The sequence below is a fragment of the Argiope bruennichi genome, chromosome X2 (genome assembly GCF_947563725.1).
Source record: "Argiope bruennichi chromosome X2, qqArgBrue1.1, whole genome shotgun sequence".
NCBI classification, from domain to species: Eukaryota; Metazoa; Arthropoda; class Arachnida; order Araneae; family Araneidae; genus Argiope; species Argiope bruennichi.
Window position 1 is genome coordinate 11347219 of NC_079163.1, and position 18446 is coordinate 11365664.

At 29.4% G+C, this 18446-nt stretch overlaps 1 protein-coding gene across 1 annotated transcript in view; it reads left to right on the forward strand.

Annotated features, from left to right (window-relative positions):
• The window catches only part of LOC129960017 (trafficking protein particle complex subunit 13-like), a 54732-nt gene extending 39822 nt beyond the window's left edge, over positions 1–14910 (forward strand). The window contains exons 7-11 of the mRNA XM_056073023.1: positions 1739–1869; positions 2307–2508; positions 8988–9088; positions 12001–12154; positions 14688–14910. Coding sequence (XP_055928998.1) covers positions 1739–1869; positions 2307–2508; positions 8988–9088; positions 12001–12154; positions 14688–14801 — 702 coding nt within the window. The 3' untranslated portion in view covers positions 14802–14910. The remainder of the gene's footprint in view (positions 1–1738; positions 1870–2306; positions 2509–8987; positions 9089–12000; positions 12155–14687) is intronic.
• Positions 14911–18446: the final 3536 nt, after the last annotated feature.

Genomic DNA, 18446 nt, shown 5'->3' on the forward strand with positions numbered 1-18446 from the left:
GTGAATTTTTTGGCAGTTGATTTAACCAATTACTTCTAGCACCTCTTGATGCTATATAGATATCGGTGATAATTAAATTTGTACTCTCCTTCTTCATATGAGTATATTTTTTTTGTCACTTACTGTATTACAGACTGGTTTATATGATAGTTTGGTCTCTATTATTACTAAATTGAGTCTAATTTTTAAAGTTTGAAAGAAAAGCACTGAGAAATGAACAAATTACTTTTTAATATTAAACTGGCACTTATTATAATCTGTTTTTGTTGCTCCATTTAAATTTTTTGGAGACGTTATTTGAACTTTATAGAAAAGATTATTCAAGTATAGCGATATAATAATAACAATGAGGGAACGAAGGTAAATCGTGGATGGAAATGAAAAAAAGTTAGGGACATCAGTTGGTCATACTGCAAGTCAAGTTTGACCTAACTATAGTTCTAGTGTCTCTAATTTCAAAAAAGAAGGGTTGCTCTGGTCTTAAAATAAGTCAGGCTGCGATTAAGGTGCTTTCTTAGACCGTTTGTCGAACAGCCCCAATCTGCGTCTCTCTTGTGTGTTGATTTCTTTTCTTTCTTATTTTCATGCTTCTATGACGTTTTTGTGTTTTCCTTGATCATCGATTACTCAGAGTGAAAAACTAAGCTAAGAGCATTGAACTCTCAGAGGGAAAACAAGAAAAGTAGATTTAAAAAAAAAACAAACAAGAAATGCAAATTTTATAAATAATTTAAAGGAGTGTTGCAATTATAATGGACGAACCACTACTAGTTTTCTGGCTTAAATGTGCTATATTCACCATGGTTCTCACTCGAGCATTCATTTTTTGTTAATATAGTAGTGACAGTAATTGACAATATATTATTTATGACAGCAACCCATTGTTTGAGGCATTCAAATAGAAATACATGTGACATAATACATTGTATTGCAGTTAGTATATTCATGTGATTATTGTGCAAGTAAAATGTCTTGTTTGAGTATACTGGAACTTTTGCTTGCTGATCTGTATCTCTCTTTCTTGGGTGTTGCAATATTTGGTATGTATAATTCTTTAATTTTACACATTTTCTGAAGAATATACTATTTTGCTTTCTAAAATTTTGCATCACGTGAAGAGTTATGATTTTCTCTACTAAACTGTAAAATATGTGTGTAAAATTTGATTCTTTGAATAAAATTTAGTTCTTTTATGCACCATCATTACTTAGATAAGATGTGTATGTAGGTCTTTTTGAAAAACAAGGGATAGATGAGGAAAATTTATTGCTTAAGGAAAAAAAAGTGGGATAATATTTTTTTAGTTATAGTTATTTGTGAACAAATAGTAATTATTTATGAAAAAGTAATTCATTTGTTTTTTTTTTAAAGTTAGAAAGTCATATAAAATAGAAAAAATATCTATTTATACATTAATACTAATTAAAGTTTGTCTTATTTATATAATACTGGATTATTTATACTCCCCCCCCTTTTTTTTTTATCTGGAAAGGTCAAGCTTGGTTTTCTCCCATTCTTACTAAAATCCTTTATTTTCCTCAACACAGTATAGAAAGAAATTGTTATATCACATATTAGATTAAAGCCTAATTAAACTACTTAACTGAAAAACAATGACTATAGATATGTCTCATGAATACGTGCTATGTTGTAAATAATATAGAATTTTTTAATCCTTTTTATTTCTATGAAATGTCATTGTTACAAACAAATAATATCCCTTTTTTTTCCTTTACAGTCTGATGAAGTTTATCTTGAGGCTCCTCTTCAGAATATTACTTATGCACCAATGTGTTTAGAAAAAGTTGCATTAGAGCCTTCGCCAAATTTTTCTTCAAGGCAGTTGAATACTGTGGAAACTGAGAAAGGGTATTTACCGATTTGATTCATTAATAATCCAAGAAATTTTTTCACATAAGAACTAGAAATTTAATCATTATGTCTCTGGTGAATGAATACTGAATGTATTGCCATTTATAGTCTGTGCTTTAATTTGTTTAATGATCCCTACTCGATTTTTTTTTCAATCTGTAGCATCTTGTATATTGAAATCTGAGATGTCTGCCCCACATTGACGTACTTTCTGAGATATTTTAGCTATATTAAATTTACTGTTTCTGGAAGAATTCTTTTAATTTTTCAAGTGCAGATATTTAACAATTCTTTTTGAGAATCAATAATCAATATTCAATTCATTAACTCCTAATATATCTTTACAATTCTTCTTTTTACATGCAGTTGGGAAATCATTATCCTGCTTGTTGTGGCATAAAATATGAATCCAAATTTATCCCTTTTCTGTTTAGAATTATTCCTGTGTTTGGAGAAGTGAATTGCTTGAATCCCCAAGATAGCAGGCAATACTTGTTTTGTTTAACTCCTAAACCTGGCACTCAGAGTTATTCTAAACTGGTGAAGAATGTTGCAAGTATTGGAAAACTTGACATAGTATGGAGAACAAGTATGGGAGAAAGAGGACGTTTACAAACATCTCAGTTAGAAAGAATGGTATGTTTTCAATTATTGATAACATTTTTAGTAGAAAAATGAGTAAAATCTTCCCTTTCAGATAAAAAAGAAAAGTTTTCTTATTATTATTTATTTATTTTTTATTTTTATTTATTTATTTTTGATATTGAAACATTGAAGAAAAATTACAACTTGTTTGTACCAGCCAGTTTCACAATAAGTTAAGAAATCAGAAAATAATTTTTCCCAGAGCTTTTCATAGAATAAAAGATATTAGAGGAAAATTCTTTGAATAACTTGATGCAAAATGAAAGAAAGGGTATTTCCGTTGTTGAAAATATAGATATTCTTGAAATGATTATCATTTTAGAAACTGAAGGAAATGCATATAATGTCATTATCACATAAACATGTTAAAGAAAGACAGTTTTTGGAAATTAAATGCATGATGAGATATTAAACCAAGTAACTTATGTTAGAGAATTAATAAGTGAAAAATTTAAAGTAATATAAATGAAGCAGTAAAAATTATTTGTTGCAGTGACAAGCATGAAGATGCAGCGTTTATTATATAATGAATTAACATGGTGCATTGTATTGTTAAATAATTGATTCCTGGTTTTATTTCCTAATTTAAATTAACAGCAAACTAGGATATGATATCTTCATTTGTTTATGATTTAGCGGGGTACAGATTCAAGTGTAGGCAAATGAATGTTAGAGCGTTGTTAGTTAAAAATTTCAAAATGGTAAATAAGGCAAGATTTCTGCTGTATGCGCGCGTATGTGTAATAACTTCAAGTTTAAAATTGGAGTTTCTTAACTAAATATATTCATTCTTAAAAAATACTCTTACTTTAAATGCCGAGTTGCTTTTGGTTTTTCACACGTCTCCCAGAATATAACTTCTGTAATTTTATTTGTTTAATGATGAGCTCTTTATCATGGGAAAATCAAATGCATAAAAGAATTGTTGGCTTAGCAATTGTTTTGGAAAAAATCTTTTCTTGAACTTATATAAACTTTGTATGGATTGTTATGCTTTCTCTATTCTATCTTAGTATCGGTGCTTTGGGATCGTAACTTGAGTCTCTGATCATTATTTAACAAAGATATACATACATAATATGTAATGAATTTCAGTTAATCTATGTTCTAAAATAATTTATTTTCTAATCATTCGAATTTAGGTTTGACTTGAACTCTTGAATGACATGGTTTCTTATTTTTCCTCAGTTATATAAGTTCTGAATGCTTTCTCTTAGGATATTCTTATTGCTTAGGATAGGATATTTTCGGTAAATCCATCTTCTCGAACCTATCGAATTCTACATGCATTCCCATAGTCTCTTTCTGTCACATTATCGTGAGCATGCCACTCTGGCCCCTTTTGATGGTTTAAACGATGAGCATTTAAAATTCTCTTGAAGATAAACATTTTGCCTAATAATGAAGAAAATGGATAAAACAATGATTACAAACAGCCTTTTCGTGCTTATTTGCCCAGAAAACATTAAAAAAAATATCTGCAGTCAGAAAATTTTTTCTGTATGGAATTTTCAACCTGGCCCTAACTGCTCATCATTTGCTTCAAAAAGTTATCTTTCATTAAAAATCTGATAGTCCTCTAATGTTGTCTGCGGACTATCTGTATTCTATCTACTATTGTTTCATTTTACAGTTTTGCAGTCTGCCTGATTCAATCACACCCAATTTCCTTGCTCTGGACTATTTCGCGTTGTTCCTTGTTCCTGTATCGTTGTCAGGCCCCAGTGAAGATGCTTCAAAAATAATTCAGTTGCCAACTTTTTGATGGCTATATCTTTTTTTTTTTTTGGTTGTGTCATGTTTATGTTTTCTGTCTCCAAATTTCAAGGTTCTTTTGTATAAAAGCACTCTAAAAATATGTAGTTATTTGGTCCTCTGCTTCCTTTATGATGTCTCTTGCATATCTATGAAAAAAAAATAACAAATATCTTCTGTAAATTTCAACCGCATGCATACACACACAAAGCCTAACGAATGGCACTTGCAAAAGTGTGTTATAAAAAGGGTTTTTCTTACCAATATTTAAATTTGGTATTATTATGATTTTTATTATTCTGTTAATTGATTTTAAGTTCTTATTTGCAAAATTGATGTAGTTTTATTTTGTTTTTAAAGAAAGTTTCTGATTTCAATTGATATTATAATTTTAGAAATTTAACATGATTTGAAATTTTGGAAAATTTTAATTTGCTTATTATGTATTTTTTTGTTTTGAAAATATTTATATTACTGTTCAAATCTTACTTCAGGCCTAATATTGTATAAAATAGTTTCTATTTATTAATTCAAGATAAGGTAATGAAATTAACATGAATAAAACAAATAAAGATCAGTCAGAATGTTCAGAAGCTCAACCAATAATTGCATGATGCTTAGTTCCATGCATGTGAGCTCTTAGTTAAAATATTTTGAAGACAATGGCCAACAATATAGTTTAGATCATATTTGGAAATTCATCAATATCCTTAGTCAATTAAAAATGCCCTGATACTGTGTATAAATTCTTGAAATATAATTAAACATGGGGATGAATTTACTTGCTTCATAAAAGAGATATATTGAATCAACAGAAATAAACTCAACTATTATCAAGCACTTTAAATGATGGGAAGGGCTATAGTTCACTCTCCATTTTCTTGGAAAATTAAATTTAGGTAAACAATTAATTATCAAATTCCATGTTATTATAGTCTGTGTATTTTCTGTAGGCGATTCAAGGTCACATTTTCTACCGCGTTACTGGTACCAGACAACTAATAACGAGGTAGAAAATGTGACCTTGAACTTCCTACAGAAGATACACAAACTATAGAGGAATAAGCAGATGACTTAACCATTAATCTCAAATTTCTTTCTCGAAATCCTCCTAATAATCCTTCAAAATAGTACATAAAAGCAGCACAATCTATAAAAATCCAAAAACTTAATGAGAAAAATTAAAAATTCTGTCCATATTGAAAACCTAAATTTAAGTTCACATTCATATAATTATCAGACAAAATAAATTTAAATCAGATCCAACCGCAAGAAAAACTTCAAGCCTTTTCACTAAGTTAATATGCATTTTCAAAATAAATTGCCATCCTCCCTCACGGCTTTACAAAAAGTAAGGAATTTAAAATATTTGCCATTGTGTTCAGTTTCAAACTTTCAGAGTACCTGCAACACAATTAACACTTCATAACTTGCTTCACCAAATGTTTATACTGCAAAGGATGAAGATTCAATTTGACAATTATTGAAAACATTTGGATACTATTAAAAGAGTATCCTTGATACCAGCTTGACAATATCCATTCTTTTATGGTAACTTAATATAACTTAACCACTGGAAATGGTACCCTCGAAACTTTCTCGCATACTCTCCAGTAAAGGTCTCATTCCCCTTTATCCGCATACATTTGGAGACTTTGGTTGAAAACGCGAATACCTTGCATGGCATTAATGAACAGTAAGTACAAAAATAGATGTATAGCATTTTTACTGAATCTATCGCCTGAATCTGTATTTGGATGCATTTTTGCAGTTGTATAACGTATCGATCTGCATTTCATAAGCTATTATGTTTACATTTTATGTGGTGATTTGAAATTATAAAATGAGTATTTTTCACGGCAGATTACTAAATTATTATGCATGTAGAAATATATTTAAGCAAAATTTTGTTGGATTTTTTTTTATTTATTTATTTGCGATTGTATAGAGCGTTTTCACCCAGGATCCATTGAATGTTGCTTTGTCAATGTGATCTTTTAATTTTCTATGCTATCTGAAGGTATTAAAGATTTTTATTGGGAAACCTAATTCAATTAAAATCTTAATCAAGCAATTAAGTTAAGTAATCATGTCATTTTAATATTACCATGAAAACTCTTTCTCCGATTTAGACGAGCAAGACTATTTTTGTTAAAACATTTTAAAAATACAATCAACATGTATAAAATTTTAGTATTTAACATTAAACTAAAATAACATGAAATAATCCATTGAATAAACGTGTTTGTAGTGCAATAAAATATATTGTTTTGCTTTCTTTTAAGTATTTACTTCCAGTATTACATGTAATCACTGTATATCACATGCTTTAATGCTTAAGAAGGTATTTCAGTTATGAAACATCAAAATAACATATTATATTCTCTACAAATAATATTATGTAAGATACAACTGCTATTGTTCTAAACAATGTATCATATTGTGATAAGTAATTTTAATCTAGCTATTTGTGTTACTTTATCTAGAATTCTCGATTTAACATAACTTTCATTTTGCAGAACATTTGTAGATATAAAATGATGAGCAATTAAATTTTTATGCTTTGATAAATTCACATATATATATTTTCAAGTCTTCCTGACATTATAATGTTCAATTTTGGCGAATGTATATATATTGTTAAAATATATTATCATAGATTTTGCTTGCTGTAACAGTAATTGTTGTCAATTGAATTCCATGTTATTCGTTAAATAAATAAGAATAACTATAAATTCATTGATTTGTGTTATTAATAAACTGATTTACGTATATATAACAAAATTCTAAAGCTTAACTGTGAAATAATATTTAGGAGTTTTCTAAATGCTGCATCTATCATTTTAAAGTTAATAATTTAAATACTACATTGCTTTGAGTTTAAGTGAAACTTGCTGAATTTGTAGTATCCTTTTCAAATATGAAGCAATTTTTTTGTCTTTTATGAAAATATCATTTTGGTAGTTAGTGATAGTCATGAAGGTCGTAAAAAACATGAAATGAATAAATATTGCAGTTAAACTTGTTACAGATCTAACATTGCCTGATGCCACTTTGTGAAAAGGCTTTTCGAAATAATTGGAAATATGATGAATAATAAAGAATTGAGGAATATATATTTTGATAGTAAAAGCGGTTTGTAAAAAAAAAAAAAAAAAAAAAAAATTATTTGAAAGCTATTTTGACTTCTATCAATCTGTTATGCATAATAGAGTGCAAATGAAGTACTTTATTTAATTAATAAAGTTGGATTTATCAAGATTTATGAAGTATCATTTTATTTGATTTGTTATTCTCTTTGCTCTCATAAAATTAACACTCGAATTTTGTGAAAAATGACAAATATAGTGGTGGGACATAGCAAAATTTTTTTAAACATGAAATATTACTAGTTTTTTTAAAGAAATTTAGGCAAATCTTATATGTCGTTTAATATTGGATTAATTACTTTGCCTTGAAAAGATATAAATTTTTTTGTGTGTGAATGGAGTTTCATGTATGTTCTTTTTTTTTAAATTCTTCTGGAGTAAATCTGCATTATTGTTTGTCATTATTATTACTGCATTATTTTTTGAGTCATTCCTTGTATTTGCGTAATTGGAAAAAAAGTTAAAATATCTCATAGAAATATTTTAATGTGATTTAAAATCTCTTGTAGTCCAGTTAAAAACTCCAGTTAACCGACAATATCACAATAACATCATGTTTGAAGATATGAGCTAAAAAAGTTAATGCTTACTGAATAGAAGTTGCATGTTTAAATGGACTTAGACAATTCTATCCCCACGATAGTCTCTCCTAATCATTATGAAATAATGAAACATACCTGGCGGATTGAAAAAGGAGGAGGATGTAAACTGCAAGCCGCCTTTGAAAGTTGTGTTGGAGAAAATAGAATAAAAATTCCTGAATTTCATAAAATATATCGAACTATGTTCATTTATGTCAGCACATGGCTAAGTAGATTCAAACTCCGGTGACAATCTTCTAAGCCTACAAACATTCGAAATTTTATATGCCATTACGCTAAGGAATCCAGGGCTTTCATGTAACAATATGTAGTAATTATAATATGTTGTTTCATTTTGTTTTTCTGAAATATAAAAAATGTGTGTTTTAATTTTAATAATGTGTACAGCATTCAATCTTAATTTATTTAAATTTGGACAACAGGCAGAAGAGCATTGCAATGAATCTCCCATTCTGCCGTTTCTTTATATGATCATTACAAAGCAAATGAACCGAGAAGTTTTAGAAATATGTTTTCAGTTATCCAGAAAAATTTCTTATCTGGTGTAAGCGATGCCCCATTTCTACAAAATACAGAGGTTTTACTTATTTAACTTAAAGTTTATTTTCAAGTCTTTATTATTTTCCGTGAAAAAAGCTACAAAAATTTTTAAATTGAAAAAAAAAATGTTAGGTTAAAAGATCTACCTGTATGTATATAGATTCGAAATTTTATAAAAAGTGAATCAGTTGTGAAATAAATTACTTACTAATATATATATCAGTTTTCATTGCATATAGCAATGTTATTCATATGTTATGTTTTCAGTTTTATTAAAATTTTATTGATACATTTGATATTGTTAGTTCCTTCTGTACTTGCTAAAATGACATTCATGATGCTTTTCTACTATTGATTTATTTTTTTGATTGGATCATAGTTGTTGCAAAGCATTCCATAACAAATATCATTTTTCTTCTTCTAGGCTCCTGGCTATGGGGAAATCAGGTTAATTATTACTGAAATACCCAGCATTGTAATTTTGGAGAAACCATTCCCAGTTACTATAAAAATAATTAATGCATGGTATGATATATCTTATGGATATTATGTTCTTCATAATGACAATTCATTTGTAAAGCATAGTATTTAATGTATTTTAATATTCTAAAATATTTAGTTTTTGAAATAGTTTTTGTATGAAACAGGAATTAGCACTGTTGATTTTAATGAACTTGAGAACTTTTAAAGCTTGAATTTTTGTAACTTTTTGTAAATTATCTGATGTTGGATATAGTTTGGTTTGGTTGAAATATTTAAATATTTTGCAATAGTTCAGTTAAAAGTCTTTAGGAAAATTCAAATATTTTCCAACATTCATGTTACAATTTTGAATCCCTTTTCAATATCAATTGATTATTGATTTAAAATTGCCAAATGAGTTGTTTTTCATATAACAGATTCTTTTATTATTGATTTTAATTTCCTTTATTAATTTATTTTTTATTCTAATATGAATAATCCCTTTTTCGACGAGAAGAACAAATGCAAAACAAAAAAAAAAAAAAAAAAAAAAAAACACATTAGCATCTGTCCTCTAATTCTATTGACTTAACTTCATCAAATTGAATTTATTGCATTAATGTTAATAAAATATTGCGACAAATGATTTGCAAATTTATTATAAAATCGTGTTTTTGAATTTCACATTATTTATTTAGGTTATAAGTGTGACGACAGAAATTTTTAAATGCATTTCTCTTTTGATGCATTGCTTTTACTCTTTTCACTAGCATCTTGAGTTTGAAAGAAACTCTAAAAGAGACTAAAGAGACTTTAGAAAAATATAAAATGCAGGAAATAAATAAATTTATATCGATTAAACTTATCTTACAAGTGGCGGGTTTGAAGTTAACTGTGGCTAAACTATTGGTTTGATCGAAAAGTCTTGTCATATTTAAGAAAACAATTAATGTATTGCCTGTTATGTGTGATAATCTATTGTCATCTTCCATTCATCTTCATAATTTTTCATTGGAGGATCTTACTTTTCGGCGAAAAGTTTAATGAATAATTAACTAAGATTCTCGTCTTAATTAACACGTTCACTGCCACGGTTCAAGCCTGATATCCGGGCCTTCTGTCTAATTAGATGATCTCTTCTTTGCTATCTTTTAACTGCAGCAGAGAAGGTGTCATCTAATAATATATATGGCTTGGTACAATTATATATTATCTGCGACGCGCCAGCGCGTCAGTGGCAGCGAATGTGTTTAAAAGATGTGCCATATAAGACATTTTAAAGCAGGCGAAAATAGTGAGAGTCTGAAAATACGATGTTAGTCAATCTCCATTACTGTTTGACAGGTAGTCGTATTTGCAAGTGGTCTCATGTTGTTTTATTGAAACAAAACTCCATTATGATTGTCGAGTTCCAACCGTTTCTGAATTCATTCTTGTTATTTGGTAAGAATTCTTGATACAATACCTGTGATACTCAGCAAAACTTTGTGCATAATCATGCCGCTAATTACTTTTTTTTTTTTCTTTTAAAAGATATACGTTTCCAATTGCAGTTGCTGTAAACTATTTACTTCTAATCATCATTTTTCGGTTGCTTCAATGAAAGATCATTTCACTTCTACTTAATGAGCATTCCTTCATGTGAACTTTTTTGATTTTATTAAAAACCAAACAATATTGAGCTTGCTTATGCATCCGAACTTCATCATGTGGTTGATGAATGATTTAACAATTTCTTGCATAGTATAAAGGGAATTTGAATCGACCGGTGTCATTTTTTTTTTCTGCAGTGCTGTCCTCCATGTCTATCGTTAACCTCATTTGCCCTTTGTGAACACTCATCATAAAATGAGCCCTCATTTGAATTTATGTTAAAATACAGTATTGCCCCCTGCTCTAAACTTGCATGGTCTCTATATTGCCGATATACATTATGACTTTCTCGGCGACCTAGTAGTTTATATAATTATCAGAAAAATATTTTGTGGAACTTCTAAGCGATTATATTTGGACTTGTTTCCTTAAATATATTACAGTCATGTTTCTTTCTTCTATTATTTTCAAGTTCTTAATATCGCGTGTTACTATTATAAATGCGTTGAATATCGCCATATTTGCACTTATTTTTGAAATTGTTTTAATGAAGCTATATCGATAACAAATTTTATTTATAAAATGTCTATAAAATAATAGCTAAGAGATTAAATTTCTGCGAGATATATTTCTTTATCAAGAAAATGAGAAAAATATCTTCAAAGTTTTGAAATCGTATTAGATATACATAGCATTAGTAAACAAGACGAATTATCTATATGATTTTTTATAACACCGTTTAGTGATCTTTTAAACATAACCCTAGCTTTTGTTTTAGCTGGTTTCTAATTGTAAAAGATTATGAAACATCAATGAAAAATTCAAAAATTGAAAGAAAGGATTGTAGTTTTAGGGTTATCAAAAGAGGGAAAAAAAACCCAAAAACTTTCTTGCATGCATTTTTCTGTCACTGTTTTATATTCAGTCTTATACTCTGTTTCTGAATCTCTGTTTTATATTTGTTTATTTGTGACGGTATTTAAATAACGAAAAGTGAACACATTAATACAGAGACTTGAAATGAAATATTGATGAATTGGTATGTAAAATGAGAAGTGAAGACGTTAATTAAAAACTCGAAATAAGTTGCTGATGTATTTTGCTTCCTTGAAAATCGTAATAAAATCTTTAATTCGATGTGTTCTAAACTAATCTGTTTAAGGTAATTAGGGTCAAATAATTTAATTTTGTTATGTTTTAATGACAAATTATGTAGAGATGACTAATTCTGTGTGACACTATTTTTCCTTAAATTTTTTTATTGAAATTTATGTAAAGGATTTTTTTAAAAATTATTACATATCTATTTACAATATATTATATGAATTTGCATCTGCATAGTGTTGCATTTATGCTAATATATGTTTATTAATTTTTTTTAGTGACCGATCTCTTGATTTATTATTTACGCTTCGTAACTCATTCTCTAATGGAATTTTATGGCATGGTATTTCTGGTCAAAAGTTCAATAATTTAGAAAAGGGGTCACATATTTCAGTTTCATTAGAAGCCATTCCTGTAAGGCCAGGATTGCAGGTTAGTTTTATTATTTATTTGTTAGTAACTTGATGTGAAATAGTAAGAGTTGTGCGAATAGTAATTTTTTTTGTATCAAAGTTATAGTTATTATAGCCGAGTGATCATTGATGACTTATCTTGGGATCATGAGATTTTATGTGAAATAGAATTTGGCGAAATAAAATCAGTATTTGTAGCTATGTAGCTGCTTATTTTTTCCCATGTTATTTTAAATATATAGATTGTTGATTTAATAATATCATTTTTTGTCGTATTTAAACTTTAGAAATTCCTTGAATACGACGACAAATTCCTTGAATACGACGACTTTCGAAATTAATTAGTTTTTTTTTTTTATTACTTTCATTGCTATTTTCCGGCAATGTTTAACTTGGCTCTTTCTATTCATTCGACTTCATTCTTTCTCTCTCTCTTTTAAGAAAAAGTAAAGGGAGAAATTTCTGTGAACCTGACCGAAGGAAATACTGTGAACAAGAAGACTATGACATATGGCCAAAAAGAGGTTAAGGTCCTTTAAGATATCAAAGACTGTTTTCTCTAAATCGTAATGCGCTAAAATAGTTTTCATCAATTTCTGGTCGGTTCCCTTAGATGCCCTTATGACTGAATCTTCTATGAAAAATATGAATTGAATCTCATCTTTTATATGATGGAAATTAAAGGACAGTACATCAAGGCTTTCTGGAGAAATTCCGAAAAAAAAAAAGTGCAAACCTGGAATTGTTTTAAAATTTTGATCACATCATGTGGCTTTATACGCTTTTATTGAGTGCTAATTTTTTCTGTAAATGTCAAAGATGTGCGCTGTGCTATTTTTAATTCCTGTTTTGTTAGTTGTTTGACTTTATGCCTAGCTTTATATGGAACATATGCAATAAATTTAAACAACATGTTTACCTGTAAACTATTTAGTATACTTTATTTTTGCATTTGAATAAAAACCTATTTTTAACGGAAAGAAAGTTAAATTCATTAAATATTTTGTAAAGGTGAATTTTTTGTTCTTGATTTTTATCAAATTCTTCATTTTGTTTTCGCATAATTCCTCATAACGTTCTTTAATTATTCCCCTAGGCTCGGAGATTTCTACGACAGACACTGGATTATTAAAATGCTCTCTCACTGTCACTCTTTTTGTTGTTGTTGCTTTTTGACTTATCAAAATTATGCAGTCGCGTCTTTTCATCACATAACAAAACCTATGCTTTAAGACATACATTGAATCATATCTGCCTGTTCAGTTAATTGGGTTTAAGACTTTAATTGAGATCTCATGATTCACTGTAGTATATTATTTTCAATTCTCACTGAGCAATGCTGTGGCCAAAATAGCAGTAGGCATTTTAAAATTGTTTCGAAAAAATAAGCGAATTTCTATATTATTTACAGCGGCACCTTTGAAAAAATTTAGTTTGTGGGCTGAACAATATAGAAAATAAAGATGTAGGACTTTGTCTATTATACGTTGTTACATGCAGTTGTATATGTCACTCGTTGTTGCATCATCGTATCCTTGTCCAAGATATTTTTATAAATACAGACTTCTCATGCAGTGATTTCTTAATTTTTTTCTTCTAGGCATTTTGATTACTGATCTTTTATATTCAAAAGAAAGAGAAATTCCTGAACATTTTAATTCACCGTTTCTGTTCGTCACCCAGTAGTTTCTCATATCTATGAATTTAATTCAGTTGGGCAACTTAAGAGATATCTTGGATCATAATCACAAACAATGAAAAAATTAGGACATTTTGAAAATCTCGAGTGGTGTTATTTTTACGACTTCTAAATATACGAGTTTCTAAACGAGTGATAACTCATTTTGGTGTTTTTGGATTGATATATTTTACACAATCATGTGGAGTGGAGCGATTTGTGCAACACTTACTCATACATTGGTTGACAGGAAATTCTCCTTGCTGTTTTTAAATCTGTAACTGGTCGTATGAAAAGCAATATGGTATATTGCTAGAGATAGTGACTTCGGGATTCTCTCAATAACTTTGTCCCAGGGGCCTTTTTCATCTTTCATTCTTTCAATTGTTTCATCATTAGTCCTATACTTATGCCACTGCTCATTCCACTCATTTAAGCACGAGCAAATTCTCTATTCTTCATGACTTTGTATACTTTCTGAAATAATATATTTTAATGGACGGAAACTTTTGATTCCTTTAGCCTTTCGCGTTTTGTTCATGGGAAAATATTCAAGCGAGTAAACACATAGAACATCAATGAATAGTATAACGAATTTCTATTTATTGAGTGAAAGTGATCTAAAGTGAAAACATAAATATCCCAGTTGATGTTTGATTTTAAAATTGAAATCTCCCATATGATGGATAGATATATTTCTGTTTTTTCACTCAGGGTTTGACTCCAGTTGCCCCAGAAATAGTTACGATTCTGTCATCTTACAGCAAATAAGAATTTGCTGAATGGTCTTTACAAATGAAGTATATTAGAATGTGTTATTTGTTGATATTTGCTTTGTGTACACTTAAAAAAATGTATTTACTTTCTTTTTCAGAGTGTATCTGGTCTTGTTATTAAAGAACTTTTCCTTAAAAGGATATACAACTTTAATGATGTAACACAAGTTTTTGTCACCACCGATCATCAACCTGATGAACAATCTTCCTGATGAAATCTACTCTAGAAAATGTCCTGAAAATGTTTGTTTGTAAATTTTCTAAACTATGATTTAAAGTTTCTAAAAAGAATTTGTAAAATAAATTTCGAAGTTATCTTTAGCAGTCATTTTTTAAAAATTTATTTGCTTATCTCCTTTATCTCTGTATTTCTTAATAAATATATAATTGCATTTCTTTTACTATCACATATATATATATATATAGTGTCATAAAAAAGTGGTGCAAATGTTTATTTTCCTAAATATTGCACCTAGAGATATATTCCAGTTACAAAGTTTCATTTAAAAAGTTAAGAAATCATATCAAAATATTTTGGCTTCTGTGGAGGTTAAAATAAAAAGTTACAAAAATTAAATTTTTTTACGACCTTTACAGTGAAAAAGTGTTGATTAGTAAAATGTTTCTTTTATATTCATTTGTAAACACAGATAGTTTCAAGCTTCTATCTACAAAACTTGCTGAGATTTAAAAGGACTTGTCATAAATTTAGATGTGCACATTAACTGCATTCAAATTTTGATGTAAACTTTAATTATATCCAAATTTTAGAATTCAAACTTTTAAGATATCTCAGAGAAATAGTGAATATCCGAAAAATTGTTTGATGGTGATTGTGTGTTTGATATTTTGCTTTCCAACAGAAAGATATATTTCGGTGTCGAGGGTTTATTTTCCTAAATATTGCACCTAGAGATATATTCCAGTTACAAAGTTTCATTTAAAAAGTTAAGAAATCATATCAAAATATTTTGGCTTCTGTGGAGGTTAAAATAAAAAGTTACAAAAATTAAATTTTTTTACGACCTTTACAGTGAAAAAGTGTTGATTAGTAAAATGTTTCTTTTATATTCATTTGTAAACACAGATAGTTTCAAGCTTCTATCTACAAAACTTGCTGAGATTTAAAAGGACTTGTCATAAATTTAGATGTGCACATTAACTGCATTCAAATTTTGATGTAAACCTTAATTATATCCAAATTTTAGAATTCAAACTTTTAAGATATCTCAGAGAAATAGTGAATATCCGAAAAATTGTTTGATGGTGATTGTGTGTTTGATATTTTGCTTTCCAACAGAAAGATATATTTCGGTGTCGAGGGACATCTTACAATGTCGATGATTTATATTGTATGCCTTCGTTGCAGAATAATATTGTCTTTCCCGAATTTTCAGCATCCTTCTAGAAAATTTATTTACGGAACGGTTTAGAGTTTGCAGATTACAGGATTCTTGCTATTTGTAGGAGAGCGTGGCCTTATACAAATGATGAAATTGACGTTTTGGTTTATTTTTCAAATTACCCTCTTGTTAGTGTATGAACAGTCAGTTAAGAATACATCATTCAAATAAAATCTGTGCAGATAATACTTCAATGTAATTACTGACACCCATATACCATTCGCAAGTTCTACGGACAGATTATCAGATCATGATCAGCTTCTAGAGTTTTACTATTGGGTCCCATTTCAAATCTGCTTTTCCTCAAAAACGTAATTTGGGTGGATGAATGTGGCTTTAGTCGTGATGAAAGCATCAGTTGTCTAACGGAAAAAAAAAAAAAAAAAAAAAATCCATTCTTCGTTTAAGAGACTCATCAGTAGTAATAATTTTGTACAAATGTCTAATATAACAGTTTTAGAAATTCTCATTGCCTTTGTTTTGTACAACAGCAGTCTGAATGTGATCGATATATTGTCTATGAATGATTTGTCTTAACTATGGCCTCTGATAACGCATTTGTAGATTCATCGCTAATAGATGATGCTTTTTCTCACCATACATCAGCTGTAAGACAGTATTTGGATACTGAATTTCTTTATGCGTGGTTTGACTAAAAAAATACTTGTTGAAATTCTTATATCTATTGACTCCTCTTGACTTATATATATGACTTTCTTATGTTTTGTGTATAACACGTCTCTTGAAAATGCAATATATCTTTGTCGATGAATTCAAGAAATCTGTTTTGATTTTGCAATGAATGAACTTCATCGAGTATATGCAAGTATTATTAGAAAAAAAATGCATTTTTGTTTGGGTGCCGAAGGTGTTAGTTTTCAACAAGTTTTTTAAGAACCTCAAGTAATATTTTATTCGATCATCTTTCAAAAATTTAATTAAAGTTAATAAATGCATCATTATCCAAATACATTTTAATTCAGGTCTCTTAATAATTTTTTGTGATATATATATATATTATAGTGAAAAAAGGCAACGAAAGAATCATTCGAACACCAATCTAAGGTGTGGAAAATTGAGCTAAATCAATAAATTTGGCTTTTAATATCTCAGCAAGTTTTAGTGATAGAAAATTGAAACTTTATTTGCGTATAGATGTTTGCGAGAAAAACATGTTACTTATTGATATTTTTCAAAATGGGAAGCGTATAAAAATTTAAATTTTTTAACTAGTTCCCGACTTCTAGAGTAGCCAAAGTATTTTCGCGCATTCCGGTATCTTATTTGACAAAATTTTGTAATTGAAGATGTGTGCCTAGTTATAACATTTAAAGTAATAAACACTTGTTCCACTTCTTTGGGACACCCTGTATATACAGGGTGATTATAATTAAAGTTCCGATTTCAAAAATCGATAGTTTTAAAACTACTGGTCAGAATGACTTGCTATTTTAGCAGAACAATCGTGAGTCAGTGGAATTTTGTTTGGCTAAGGAAAAAAAAATAGTTCAAAAATATACCGATAGATGGCGCTATCAGGGAGAAAGACCAAAAATGGATTCGTTAAATTTAGGAATATTGTTAGCCAAAAGGAAACAATAAAGTTCAGGGTTTTACTAAAAATTTATCAGCGATAAGACAATACATTTTTATAGCGACAACAGTGGTAATGACAAAAAAAAAAAAAAAAAAAAGCTTCTTGGTACAAACACCTTACTGATGGCTGGTTAAGGCATAAGTTGTTCAGTATGCCCTCCGTCTTGTTTCGCTACTAATTGGAAGCGCAAAACGGTATGCTCCACAACAAATCCAAGGGTATCTGTACTGATATAATGGATGTGGTGTATAATGCTTGCCTTCAAGTCTGCTAGATTCTCAATCTGTCCGCTGTAAACAACATTCTTCAGGTACCCCCAAATCCAGAAATGACACAGATTTAAGTAGGGGGAATGTGGCGGCCAAAATGGCGGCTTATGATCCTAGCATCTCAGAAGTGAGTACTCACCAGCTGCTTAGCAGAAGTAGCAATATGCGAAGGAGCGCCATCTGGCATGAATATAGTACGATCCACACACTGACGCTGCTGAAGTGCCGGAAGGACATGATTACGCAAAAGTGCTTCATTCCACTTGCCAGTAATGGTGCAGGTAACGGGACCCGCAGGTGTGATATCCTCGAAGAAAAACGGACCGACGGCAAGCATTGTCGTTATTTCGCACCACACAGTGACCTTTTCAAACTGAAGAGGTAATGGGTGTAGCTGGAATGAATGCTCGGTCCTCCATATCCTGCAATTTTGCGTATTAACAGAACCGTGCAAATGGAAGTGGGCTTCGTCAGATCACAGATTGTTCCATGGCCATCCGTTGCCCACTTTCATCCGGGCAAGAAATCGTAGTGCAAAAGATTCATGTGTTTCCAGGTCAGCAGGTAGCAACTGCTGCACATGAGTTT